The sequence below is a fragment of the Drosophila innubila genome, assembly GCF_004354385.1.
Source record: "Drosophila innubila isolate TH190305 chromosome 3L unlocalized genomic scaffold, UK_Dinn_1.0 0_D_3L, whole genome shotgun sequence".
Classification (NCBI taxonomy): domain Eukaryota; kingdom Metazoa; phylum Arthropoda; class Insecta; order Diptera; family Drosophilidae; genus Drosophila; species Drosophila innubila.
Genome location: NW_022995376.1, coordinates 4,647,322 through 4,660,807, shown reverse-complemented (window position 1 = coordinate 4,660,807; position 13,486 = coordinate 4,647,322). Strand labels below are relative to the sequence as shown.

Here is a 13,486-nt window from a genome sequence, read left to right as displayed (position 1 = left end):
TCTCCATAAGCAAACACAGACACAGACTTATGCTCAATTCTTTTTTTTTTTCTTTCTTCAGTTGGTCAGGTTTCCAGTTTTGGGGTCTGGGCCTCTGCGCCTCAAGTGCCGCCGCTTTGCTCACCCGCCGGCAATACCCACTGTCTCTCTCCCCTCTCTCCCTCTCTCTCTCTCACTCTCTCAACTGGGTCAACGTCAGGCCATGGCAATGGCAATGGCTCGCCACTCACACGTATGGTTTCCATATGTGTGTAACTGTCTGTCTGACTCTTTTTTTTTTTAAGTTGAGTGTTTGGTCTGAGTGCTTGTGAATACTCCGTACTCGTAGTCGTATTCACAATTCATACTCAGAGTTTGTGCTCGTAACACTAATTGTACTTTTATTGCAATGTTTTTAAATCTTTTTCTGCCTCGACGATTGCTTTGCGCGCTTTTTATGCGATTATTATGCAAATTTCTTCAGCTCATGTGGAAAAGTTGCCGTTTAGTCATGTCCAAAAAAAAAAGGCTTTGGTTCTGGCAGATTTAGACCAAAACTGTACTTCATAATAAATTTCATCATAATATATGCAAAATATGCTTAAAAGCAAGGTACGGAATTAGAAAACTCTTTTTTTCATGACAACTCAATAAATTTTGGCGTAACTCTTGAATATCTGAAAAAAGTACCCTAAATCTGTGCTTTATAAGAAATTTTTGTAGCGTTTGTAAGCTTAGATGAGATCTTAAGCTAAGATCTGAAAGAGTAAGACAGTATGTTTTATAATTATGCAAATTTCATAAAATTTTCTGACTTAAGTGCAATAGGAATAAGTTAGATTTAAAGTTATTCTTTACATTTGATCGTTTTTCTTATAGATCTGAAAGATTTACACTAAACCTGTACTTTATAGAAATTTGTAAAAATTTTTGGCTTATAAATGCAATTTTAAGTTAAGATCTGTATAATATAAACTGTTCTCATTACAAGAATTTAATATATTTTTGGATATCTATTAAAGATCTGGAAGATTCTGGTTATAGTTGAAGCGTATACCAATTTTAATTATATTTGTGAGCTTAGTTGCATTTTTAAGTAAAAATCTGTTTAAGCGAGATTTGTATATGTTATAAGTATTCTATATATGTTGAGGCAGCTTGTAATTATTCAGAATATTCAACCTGTTGCTGTGCAGCATATCAATTTTAATTTTTAACTACGATCATACATCAAACTAATTGGGGTTATCTTTGTAAAGATCTAATAAAAAATGCCACCTATAACTGTGCTTAATACCAAAAATTCCCAGCTTGTATGCAGTTAATTAACAAAGTCTTGCAGTATTTCTCTAGGCATTTCTTTTAGCTAGGGCAAAACCAATTAGTTTCACCTGAAAATTTTAAGCAACAAGCTTTTGGACATGATCAACATGGTCATGATCATCAGCGCATTCCAAAGGCAGAAGAACTTTTACTTTTGACAGTTCAGAGTCGCGTTTAAAACTCATAAAAAATAACAACAATATGTTGTGGTTGTTGTTGTGGTTGTTGCTGTGATTGTTGTTGTGATTGTTGTTGTGGCATCACAGGTAAGCATCGCAAAGACTATTTATATTTTTACATTTAACGCACAGGTTTCTCTCGAGGGTTTGATTATACATAGTGATCATTATAAATACGACGTATGTGAACGATCATGATGATGATGATGACGATGGCACGAGCAATAACCCTGCCCAGCCAGCCAAGGCATCATCCATTTCATTCCATTCCATGATGGCCAAAAGGCATCGCTTTGGTTTCGACCTGAAACTGGTTTCTTCTTCTCTTCTTTTAAGCCGATGTCTTCTGTACTGATCTTCAACATGTACTTGGTTTGTTGTGGGCTGTTGATTCTGCTCTCTGCACTCTTCGGCTTGTTTGTTTGTCTTTCCCAGGCAGGTGGGGGTGGAGGTGGAGGGAGTTGAAACTCACACACTCTTACAATTTGTATCTGAAGATACTTGAGTTTGTCCAGTGAGCGTATCAAAGTGTTGGAGTTCTCTAATTAGATTTGGGTTTTATTTTTATTTTTGGGGTAAGCTTTCGCTTTCGCACTTGCCTCTGTTCCATATATAAATTAAAGAAACATATCATATCAATTGTGGTATTTTTTTTCTCTTTGTTTTTAGTAGGTCTATTTTCTTTGGTATTCAAAGTTAAACCGGTTGACAAAAACAATTTTCTACTCAACGCTGTTCTTCTGCTCATTTCTTTTTCTTTTGAACCTGGCGAAAAGTGAGAATTTTCTTTTGGCCAATAGGATGGGTAAAACAGGATTAGCTGGTTTTTCGACCACCGGAAGTTTTTAACGACTTTTTAACATTGCAACAGCTTCAACTTTAAACTAAAAGAAAGAAAGCCAATGAAAGTGAATCACCCATTTAATAATATTTTCATATTCCCAATTTACTTGCAGAATAAGTCAGTTAACCAGAAAGCCAATCAGTTAAAATGGATACTGTCTATGGCACCAAGAAGTATTTCCAGAGTTTGTCTGGAGTCAGTGATATTTATCGAACTCAGACATGTCGACAAATGGTAAGTAGATAAGAAAAACCTCTTAACTATATAATATTCTAAAACGAAACGATTTTATATTCAAATGTCGAAAAATATTACTCAGAATATGAAAATTCGGAAGAAAAAATGGGGAAAACAAAATTAGGAAACCAAAATTAGCAATACAAAAATTAGGAAAAAAAAGACCAAAATAAGAATATAAAAAATTGGAAAAACAAAAATAAGGAAATTGAAAAGACTAAAACTCGGAAAAACCAATATAAAAATCGGCGAACGATTTATTCTATTTTTTCTTAATTTTTTTTTAATTCCTTAAAAAAATTTCTGAATTTGTATAAGGTACCAAAGAAACAAGATTTAGCTGTTGTACAATTCTACAATGAATAAAGTTGCTAGCTAATTTACATGACAAACTGTTAAATGTGGGTTAAAAGAGGGGAACGAAGATCTTGAATGATATATGAAGGGCTACAGAGACATTACGTAAAACCCACTTGAATTTAGGTACTATAGTTTTGGTTTTTGTAAAGATTTCAGCTGCATGTTTACTTAGGTTGTAAGATTTCACTGGTGATGTTTGCATTCCTGAGGCACGACACAAGCCAAGTTAGTTATTAAGTCAAACAGAGGCAAGAAACAAGCGAGAATGCTAAAGGTGAATGACTTTCTCTGCTCAAAAGAGAAGAACATAGAACAGCAACGGAGACCGAGTCTGAGTCTGAGAAGAGAACACAAAGCGGTAGCGCAAGAATTTGTTTAGGTTCAAACAGCTGTTGTCACAACAGGTTGTCTACAACGAAAGAGAGAGAGACAAAGAAAGAGACAAAGTCTTTGCAAGAGAGGTCTTGAAATTTGCCCTGCAGCTAATGACTGTTAAAGGGCAATAAAAGTACCCAACTTCCCAGTCTTCTCATAGCTAGTGCAATGACTTGACTAACTAATTTAATTGCAAATTCTCCCAGTTGAATCAATTAGCAAATCATGACTAGACAGAGATAGTTCTTAACTTGTGATATTGCTAATTGATCCTGACATAACATAACAAGACTCTAACTCTCTCACGACTCTTCGAACCGTTAGAATCTAATTTTAGATAAAGATCATTTGCGTAGAAAGTGCCTAAAGAGTCTAGCGGTTGTTTTTTTTTTTTCTATTTTTGAGAAAGTTTTGCAAAAACCAATCAACGATCTAAGTGCATAGATAATTAACCAATTAAGTGCGTTTGATAATTAAGGTCTATAGTAGATCGATCTGACATGCTCTGGTAACACAGTTTAAGAACCATATTAAGTTGCTTTTAATAAATATAAGGTTAATGAACAAAATGACATTTTATTTTTAGAATTTAAAAGAAATTTGAAAGTCAAATAAGTTGTAAAAAATAGACCTCAAAAATTATAATTTTCTAAATGCATCTTTAAAGAGCTAGTTTTACAGTTTAAAAAATGATTTATAAAAATGATTTATAACTAATCTTTATTATTAATTAGAAAATATCTATTCATTAGCTTGCGGAAATTAGTAAGAAATTATTAAATCACATTTGCAGTCTTAAAAAAAAATTTTAAACAAAAAAAATTGTTGTATGTTAAAGAAAGATTAAAATAAGCAATTTAATATTAAAATTATAATATTTAAATATAAATCTTATATTCGGAAATTTATAAAAATTATTTTATCAAAAAGCCTAGTAAAAAGTTTCCCTATAAAAATTCTTACTTTTTTTTCCGTAGAACACCTCCGAATACAACTATCAGAACACGCTGGGCAGGCGATCACAGCTGGGCGCCTATTATCATATGAATAAGCAGCCATCCTATACGAATGATCATAGCATCAACAGTCAGTATGGCTATAATACCTGGGGCATCTGGCGAGATGGTCGAAATATAGCGCCATCTACATTTTCGACCAAAACACATGCGCATTATCCAAAGAACCGATCCTTCTCGATAATTCTCACCACGGCGGCGTTTATAGTACTTTTGGCCGTCATCTCCATTGCCGGATTGGCCTTTTACTTTAGTTCCATTAAGGCTACGTTGGAGGATCGTAAGTAATTGACATAGTTTGCAATATCTTTATTTCTAACTCTTCTTTTTTCAGCTGTTCTTGGCTTTGAGGGTTCCTTTCGCATAGCCAAGGGAGATCTCTATTCCACGGGCTTAAAATATAATCACACTACGACCTACAAACAGAAGATTGATTTTTACAAACGCTTTGTGGAGCGTGCACTGACGGATAATGGTTTACAGCCCCTACGCACCGATGTCTGGGGATTTGGCGAGGGTCCATTGATAAAGGTTTCCTTCCGCATTTTTCTGGATGTCCGCAAGTTACCACAGTAAGAAGTCTTATCTAATAATAACTTATTAATATTATTATAATTTTGCAACGGAATGTAGAACTCTCTTACTTTATACAGTCAAAACTTTGTACTTGATCCTCACCCTGATCCTTAAGATCTTATCTCAAACTTAAATCGGTCATAACTTTGTCAAATCTTAACCGATTTCCTTGCGGAATGTCAATTTTATTATTTTTTGGCCTCTATTTGGATTCTGCATCAAAATTGGAAAATTGAATTTTTTTGCCATCACTGTTAATTTTTTCCGTTCTTGATCCTGACCCTGACCCTTGACACCTTATCTTCAACTTCAAACGGTCATAACTTTGTCAAATCTCAACCGATTTCTTTGCGGAATGTCAATTTTATCATATTTTGGCGTCTTTTTTAATGTTATGTTCATGTTTTATCGTTTGTGCCAGCTCGATGTTTATTGTTATTTGTATTTCCTTAATTATCGGCGCTGTCGATATATTTTGTTACTTATTTAAATAGGCGGCTATCGATAGGTGATATTGTCAAATGCGGCGAGTAGTCTGTGGGGGGAGTGGCAACTCCAGATGTTCTGCTAGACAGAGATAGGTAGCAACTCCAAAACGAGACAGCACATATGCGCTACCCCTTCATGCCCCTCGATGCAATTGAGTCAAATTAGACTCAAACTGCAGCAACGGTGGGATGAATAGGATAAAAAGGGAATTGGAAAAAATTTTCATCAAACCACGTTGCTGCAGAACATGCGGACGGGAGTTCGATTTGATCGGCGAAGAGGAGCGGTTGCCTTCCACAGGCACACAGTTTCCTTTTGAGGAGAGTCGTGCCTTGTGCTGCACCAGCGTGTGTGCCCAATTTGGTGTTACAGTCAACACATTTGTGCTCGCTGGGTGCTGCGGACCAAACTTGTGCCTCGCCAGAAATTGTGCCGTGTCAGACGACGTTTGGAGCTTCGACCGACATTGTGCTCCGCATGTGCTGCCCTAGATCTGTTTGAGGTCAATAATTGAGTGCTCCACTGTCTGTGCCAGATCAACAAAACTTCTTGCCGTTGCAAAACCTTTGTGGCGTACGGCCTCTAAAGCGAAAGACCGGCTGATTTTTGTGACCGTTTCAACCCGGAGGGGAAACTCTAGTCGTCGTTGGAAATCTGTGGAGGCGTCTATTGACATCAATTCGTCCAAGAGAACCGCAGGGATTAGCCGTTGTCACATCGTACAAGTGAGTCAGTTCCGATTGCTCCACCACATGTTTGGAAAGATTTTGAAGTTGAAGAGCTGCAATATACCAACCTTTTCTGCCCCTGTGCCGTTTAAGAAATTCAATGCCGCTGTTCTTTTTGTTTAAAAATGATGAAGATTTATTAGAACATTTCGCTAATTAAAGAAAATTTTAAGAACGTCGTACATAAAAAACATACAAGACGAACATTAAATGGAATTATAAAATTGAAACGTAAAAATACTTATATTAAAACTTATATAAAATTAAATAATAATATAATTAAATTAATTAATAATTAAAATTAAAGTAAAGTAAAATAAAGGAAATAGTAAAGTAAAGTAAATAAAAATAATATCTGTATAAATTGAAACACAACAGTTTAGGAACAACACAAAAACAATAACATTGCAAAGTCACTCAACAAAATACAATAGATATTGTATACATATATATACCCATAAAAATATATCGCCCCTTCACTAACCCAAAGAGCTCTTTAGGTAGGCAAGGTAGTCCTTAAGCGATACATATTCACATTTACATAGAATCACACACTAATCACAATCATAATACACTTACCGGTACATGAACATATATGTATGTATATACCTAGATACATTTATAATTCCCGCATCGTTTCTGCACTAGCATCTTGCCACAGTATTTTCCGGCGAGCTTGTTACCTTTTTGCAGCATCATGGTGTTCCTAGCCTGTTTTGTTTGTTTCTTCCTTGTTGATCTGTTGCCGAATTGTTTAATTGTAAATAGAAGTTAAGATACGATGTTAATTTTGGAGAAAAATCACGGAAGAATAAGATAATACTTACCTGATGATAAAAATGTCCGTTTAATTATTGCTGTAGGGGGAGGGAGAAACACGATGGCCAACACAGGATGAAGTAGTTCCATTCGGTGGCCAACATGAGGGAGATGACGGAGTGGTGTCATCTCAGGCAGGGCGGGTACGCCTGGGTCCGGAACCGGGATCCTGTTTGGACGAGAGGTGGATCAGTGTTAGGTTTTGTGAATGTTTGTTTGTTTACTTACCGTTTTATAGTTTATTGCAGGTTTTGTTGTTTATGTTGTGGATTTCCGTCGTCTTTTGTTGTAGTGTTGTGTAGTTCCGTTCGCCACAGCTGTTTGTGTATCGATGATGTAATCGATTGTTCGGACTGCGGGCCAGGGATGGGACTCTACCCTGAGAACCGATGAGCCAGCCGGCGCGTTACAGAGTGACAAGCAGTTCGTAACAATATGGCGCCCAAGCGAAAGAGCTCACGGTTTTTAAAATCGTGGCTATTTCTGAAAAAAAAATATAAATGTATACAATGTTGATACACGAGGTCAATCCCTCGGCTTTAGGATCCACGCACCTGAAGTCTTATGCGGCACAGAAGGTGGCCCATAATTGCGCAGTGTGTTGTGGAGTCCGAGAAGCACGAAGATGATTTTTGCCGACCATATATTCCTTTTGGCATCGGAGGATGCTCTCGTTGCGGTTGGTGCAGTTCGGGACGTACCGACTATATCCATAGCCTGGTGGTAGCCGTGACGATAGTTTAATTCTGTGATACCAATTGTGATATTAGGTTAGTATGTTGTTTGTTATTTGTTATTTATTTATTTATTTATATCTATTTGTTTTGTCTTACTCTGTGTTTGCTGTGGATGTGTGTTGGCCGTGGTTAGTTTTGAGCCTCGGAGACTGGTGACCCAGGACGATACCAGTATCGATCCTGCGCCGCATCGGTCTCTCAACATGCTCCAGCAGCTGCCAAATGTACGACAGAAGCCAAATAGAAATTCAGTTAGCGTTTCTCGGATGCCGTTCATCACGCTAGTGATGAACTGAGCATTTGACAGATGCTTAAATGTTTGTCCACTGTCCGAATCGTGCGTAGAGAAGTGTTGGTCCGCCTGTGTATATTTTTTTTCTCTCCCTTGTTTAGTTGATGTATTTGCTGTAAAATATAGTAGAAAATAATTGGTATTTATATTTAGTAATTTATTTTTTTTTTGTAGTTATAGTGATTATATTAGTAATCGTTAGGCGTTTCGTTAAGTATAGTAAGTCTGTTTATTTTCGTGAGTAGTTTTGTTTGACGTATATAAATTCAGTATTGTAAGTCCTGTTGGGTATTGTTTACGTTTTGTTAAGTCCTGTTGGGTAGTCTTTACTTATTGTAAGTTGTTTGAATTAATTTTCTGTAAGTACGTGAATTTATTGAATATTAGTTAGTGTCTGTATATATATTGTTAGTTTTTTTGCTGTAGTGTTAGAAGTTTCTGTAGGTTAGACTTTTTATTTATTTAAAATCATTAGATTTTTAGATAGAAAGAATTTGGATTAGCGCGACGAAATCAGCGGTAAATGTAGCGATTGCTCATGCCCACCAGACGTATAGGCATTCCTTGCGGTCGGGTATTAGCGAGGCGCTTCGGAAGCAGATTAGAGAAGGGTTCATGGAGATGATGACACTCATCAATGAACTGATCAGGCCGCAAGAGCGTAGTACCAGATCCGAGAGTGTCGTGGCGATGCTTCCAGGGTTGGAAAGCACAGATCCGGGGAAGAATCTATACCAGAATAATCATCGTGATAATTATTTGTGCATGGGCAAATCCACTGATCCACCGGCGATGAATGGATACCATTAGGACCATAACTCCGGTAGAGGATCGCCAAGTAGATATGAAGTATTGGGACGGATGTTTTTGTGGACGTTGGGCACTGCTTAGTAGCATGTGGGGTACCTACGTTGACTTAGGTGGGCTGGTCACGTCATGTTATGTTCGTTTGTGCCAGCTCGATGTTTATTGTTATTTGTATTTCCTTAATTATCGGCGCTGTCGATATATTTTGTTACTTATTTAAATAGGCGGCTATCGATAGGTGATATTGTCAAATGCGGCGAGTAGTCTGTGGGGGGAGTGGCAACTCCAGATGTTCTGCTAGACAGAGATAGGTAGCAACTCCAAAACGAGACAGCACATATGCGCTACCCCTTCATGCCCCTCGATGCAATTGAGTCAAATTAGACTCAAACTGCAGCAACGGTGGGATGAATAGGATAAAAAGGGAATTGGAAAAAATTTATACAGGCGGACCAACACTTCTCTACGCACGATTCGGACAGTGGACAAACATTTAAGCATCTGTCAAATGCTCAGTTCATCACTAGCGTGATGAACGGCATCCGAGAAACGCTAACTGAATTTCTATTTGGCTTCTGTCGTACATTTGGCAGCTGCTGGAGCATGTTGAGAGACCGATGCGGCGCAGGATCGATACTGGTATCGTCCTGGGTCACCAGTCTCCGAGGCTCAAAACTAACCACGGCCAACACACAGCCGGCGCGGCCCACAGAGTGACAAGCAGTTCGTAACATTAATACTGCATCAAAATTGGAAAATAAAATATTTTTGCCATCACTGTCAATTTTTTCCGTTCTTGATCCTAACCCTGACCCTTGACACCTTATCTTCAACTTCAAACGGTCATAACTTTGTCAAATCTTAACCGATTTCCTTGCGGAATGTCAATTTTATCATATTTTGGCATCTTTTTTAATTCTGCATCAAAATTGGAAAATTGAATTTTTTTGCCATCACTGTCAATTTTTTCCGTTCTTGATCCTGACCCTTGACACCAAATCTTCAACTTAAAACAGTCATAACTTTGTCAAATCTTAACCGATTTCCTTGTGGAATGTCAATTTTATCATATTTTGGCGTCTATTTTAATTCTGCATCAAAATTGGAAAATTGAACTTTTTTGCCATCACTGTCAATTTTTTCCGTTCTTGATCCTGACCCTGACCCTTGACACCTTATCTTCAACTTTAAACAGTCATAACTTTGTCAAATCTTTACCGATTTCCTTGTGGAATGTCAATTTTATCATATTTTGGCGTCTATTTTGATTCTGCATCAAAATTGGAAAATTGCATTTTTTTGCCATCACTGTCAATTTTTTCCGTTCTTGATCCTGACTTTGACCCTTGACACCTTATCTTCAACTTTAAACAGTCATAACTTTGTCAAATCTTTACCGATTTCCATGGGGAATGTCTATTTTATCATATTTTGGCCTCTATTTTAATTCTGCATCAAAACTGGAAAACTAAATTTTTTTGCCATCAAAGTCCATTTTTCAATACCATTTTCAAATCATTTTTTTTCCCTTGTAAAAAATCTTCAACTCTTTTACATAAAGAATGCTATTCCTGGAAACATCGGCTAGCAAGTCACTCTATCGATCGATACGCCTGGACACCGACTCCATGGAGATAAAACGCATTCTGGATGAGCAGGTGGTTCGCTCTGCGGGCATTTTAAAGGAGGCTGTAAGTGGTATAAGCGTTTCCTCCACTTATACTTGACTAAACCCATTCCTTCATTGCAGCAAACTGTTCCCACAAGTCAAACGCAGCTGGAGAAGCGTCTGATGAAGAAGGGCGCCAGTGGAGCGGCCGGAGCACCACTGCAGACCAAGCCAAGCGGTGTGAGCACACCGAAACCACGTAATCCAGCGGCACGTCCACATTCCCCCGATGATGAGCCGGACATTGATGTGGAGAATGCACCGGTTATACAGGGTTCCTTCGAGGGATCCTTTGAGATCACCAAAACAGATGCGGATATTGCACGCAAGAAGCCATCTCCCACAAGATCTTATCAGAGCACCAGTCTGCCTCCCAAGACCATTTCCGTGACGCCTTATTCGCTGCGTGTAAAGCCCAAGAAACCGGGCATTGAGAAGCTAACGACGGTGACGCCACGAGAGATTCCCACGAGTAGTACTAGACAGTCTTCGACCACGACTACAACGACCAAGGCGACGACGAGGAAACCCAAGACTACAATCACCACAACCGCAAGAACCACACCAAAAACCAGCACAACAACTAGCGCAACCACAACAACAACAACCACAACCACAGCGAAACCCACTACAACCAGCTCCACAACAAGCACAACAACAACAACTACAACAACCACAACTCCACCACCTCCTCCTCCGTCCTCCTCCACCACGCCCAGCAGCAGCACCACCACATTTACTTACCCCTCAGTAGCACCACCCTCCTCCACCGTTGTGGTGCCCAAGCTGGATGCGAATCTCTTTACCACATTCCCCATCCTAGACACACAACCCTGGCGTCCTATACATCGTGAGGTGCCCGAACTTTTACCCGGACCACCGCCCGCCTTTCCCACCAAGACGCTACCAGGAATGGGCATAGGCGTACCCTCGACCACGCCCACAGTCAATCATATACCACAGCGTCGCATCGATGAGATGGAGCTGCCTTTCATAGCGGACAATCCGACGCCTCCGGCAGCTGCCATGCCAGTCATGGGCGTCACCATGGATCCCTACCTGGCCATGTCCGGATTTATGGCGGGCAACAAGCGCCAGCCGGATGGGAAATTGGATCATCCCAGTCAGCAGGATCAGGATATGTTGTTCTATCATAATTTTGGCAATCCCGTTTTCTTGCCGGGCACGGAGAACATTGAGAGATTGGGCGGAGCACTCGTTGAACCACATCCTTTGCCTGTGCCCTTGATTGATGATGTGCTCATTCCGCCCTTTAGACCCATGAATCCTACAATGGGCGGCATGAATAAATTGCAGTTTAATATTGATGGCAACAATGAGAAATTCGAGCATCTTGGCGGTGGCGTCATTGCCAAGAAGCAGGAGAACTCCACACAGCAGCTGGACAAAGCGGAGTCCAAGCTGGAGGAGTCCTCAACTTCCAGCTCGTCTACAATTTCAGTTACTGGCTCCACAACGCCGCTGAAGATTGAGCTGGGTAATAAACCCACAAGTGCTCCTTCCTTGGCTGTTCTGAAGCCAACGGAGAACTCTGTCTTGGCGGACACCATAGGAGAGTTCTTTATGGAGCTGCTGAATTTGCCCAAGGAGGATAACTCCACGACTACAACGACAACAACTACGCCGGAACCCATCGAATCCCGCATAGAACCGGAGGAAGAGGAAGCGCAGGCGGAAACGGAAGTGGGATCCCAGTTACACGCCTCCAAATCCAAGCCGAACTTTATGAATCTCAAGGAAATTATACTGCAAAGAAATACGCCAATTGCCGACTCCACAACCACAACAACAACAACAACAACCACCACAACCACAACAACTGCAACTCCCTCCACGACCAAAAGGAACCGCATCCGTCCAAGCAGCGAGCGACCCACCATGTTGGATGACTCCAATCTGTTTCCCTCGCACTCCAAGTGGGAGTTTGTCAACAGCTCCTCGCCCCTCAATTTTGGCTACAATGGCAACATGAGAAAGGTCTTCAATAAGACCCTGCAAGCTTGGGTTTCCGAGGATGTGGAGAAGACGGAGAACCTAACGCTGCACGACATCAAGACGCGTATTAACAATGCCAGCAATATACAGGATATATCTCTAATCTTTGATACACTCGCCTCCAAGCTGGGCATCACTCCAAGTGCTTCCACAAAGTTTCCTCCCTTCTCGCCCAATAAACTGAAGCACAGTCTGAGAAATGAGACCAAGGTAAAGCTCATCTCAACCACGACAGAGTCCTCCATTATACCAGAGTCGAGTGTTAAGAATTTTATTGAGTTGCCGCTGCAACAACGTGAACCATTTATTAAGCCCATGTCGAGTTTTATGGACGATGGATCCTCTGAAATACTGGGAGCAGCTATTCCGGTTGTGGGCGAGGCGGAAGTTGAAGTCATTGATCCCGTTAAGTATGAGGAACTATTAAAGACTTCCCAGTTTGCCGAGTCCACCTCGACGGAGCCAAGTCCACATCGTTTGGTTACCTTACTCCCGGTGCGTTCCAACTCGGGCATTCGCACCTATAAACCAGTTTCCGAGGAATCGAATTTCGAATTTGAATCGCAGCGCAGTCAAAGTGAGATTGTTCCTGTCTCCATCAAGCCCAAGATCCAGTCCAACATACGTCGCAAGAGCAATGTCAATCAGAGCCGTAGATTTGGTCAACCTCCGGCGGAGGCGGTTGTCAAAGGTGGCATCAAGGTCACGGTTAAAAAGTAAATCCCCCAATTAGCTTCCAAGTGAGATTAATTAAGCAAAACATTTACAATGGAATTTTAACTTAGGAATGCATTTTTATAAGAACTAACGCATAAGTAGAGAATTTAAGATCAGTTTATATAGTCCTACAAAAATAAATCTTGTTCGAAAATTGTTCATTACCAAAAAAAATAGGAACAATTTTGGAATGACAATTTCTGTAGATTTTTGGCAATAGCATTCCCATTTGCCAAACCTAAGCTATTAAGTTATATTTTATTTATTGTATATGCATGTGAAGCTGATTAGTTTTCAACTTTTATTTTAAACCCAATAAAATA

The 13,486-nt window shown here is 39.7% G+C and overlaps 1 protein-coding gene and 1 long non-coding RNA gene across 2 annotated transcripts; one reads left to right on the top strand and one right to left on the bottom strand.

Moving 5' to 3' along the window:
- The first annotated feature begins 2,472 nt into the window (after window positions 1-2,472).
- On the top strand, window positions 2,473-13,300 carry LOC117786894 (mucin-5AC). Its single transcript, XM_034625310.1, has 5 exons — window positions 2,473-2,559; window positions 4,275-4,593; window positions 4,648-4,885; window positions 10,323-10,452; window positions 10,512-13,300. Exons 1-5 carry the CDS (start codon window positions 2,473-2,475, stop codon window positions 13,164-13,166), a joined length of 3,429 nt encoding a protein of 1,142 aa, XP_034481201.1. The 3' UTR covers window positions 13,167-13,300.
- LOC117788775 lies at window positions 6,564-7,324 on the bottom strand. Its single transcript, XR_004617794.1, has 3 exons — window positions 7,154-7,324; window positions 6,934-7,094; window positions 6,564-6,845 (listed from the first exon to the last, which is right to left on the bottom strand). It is a non-coding gene; the product is annotated as an uncharacterized LOC117788775 (long non-coding RNA).
- Window positions 13,301-13,486: the final 186 nt, after the last annotated feature.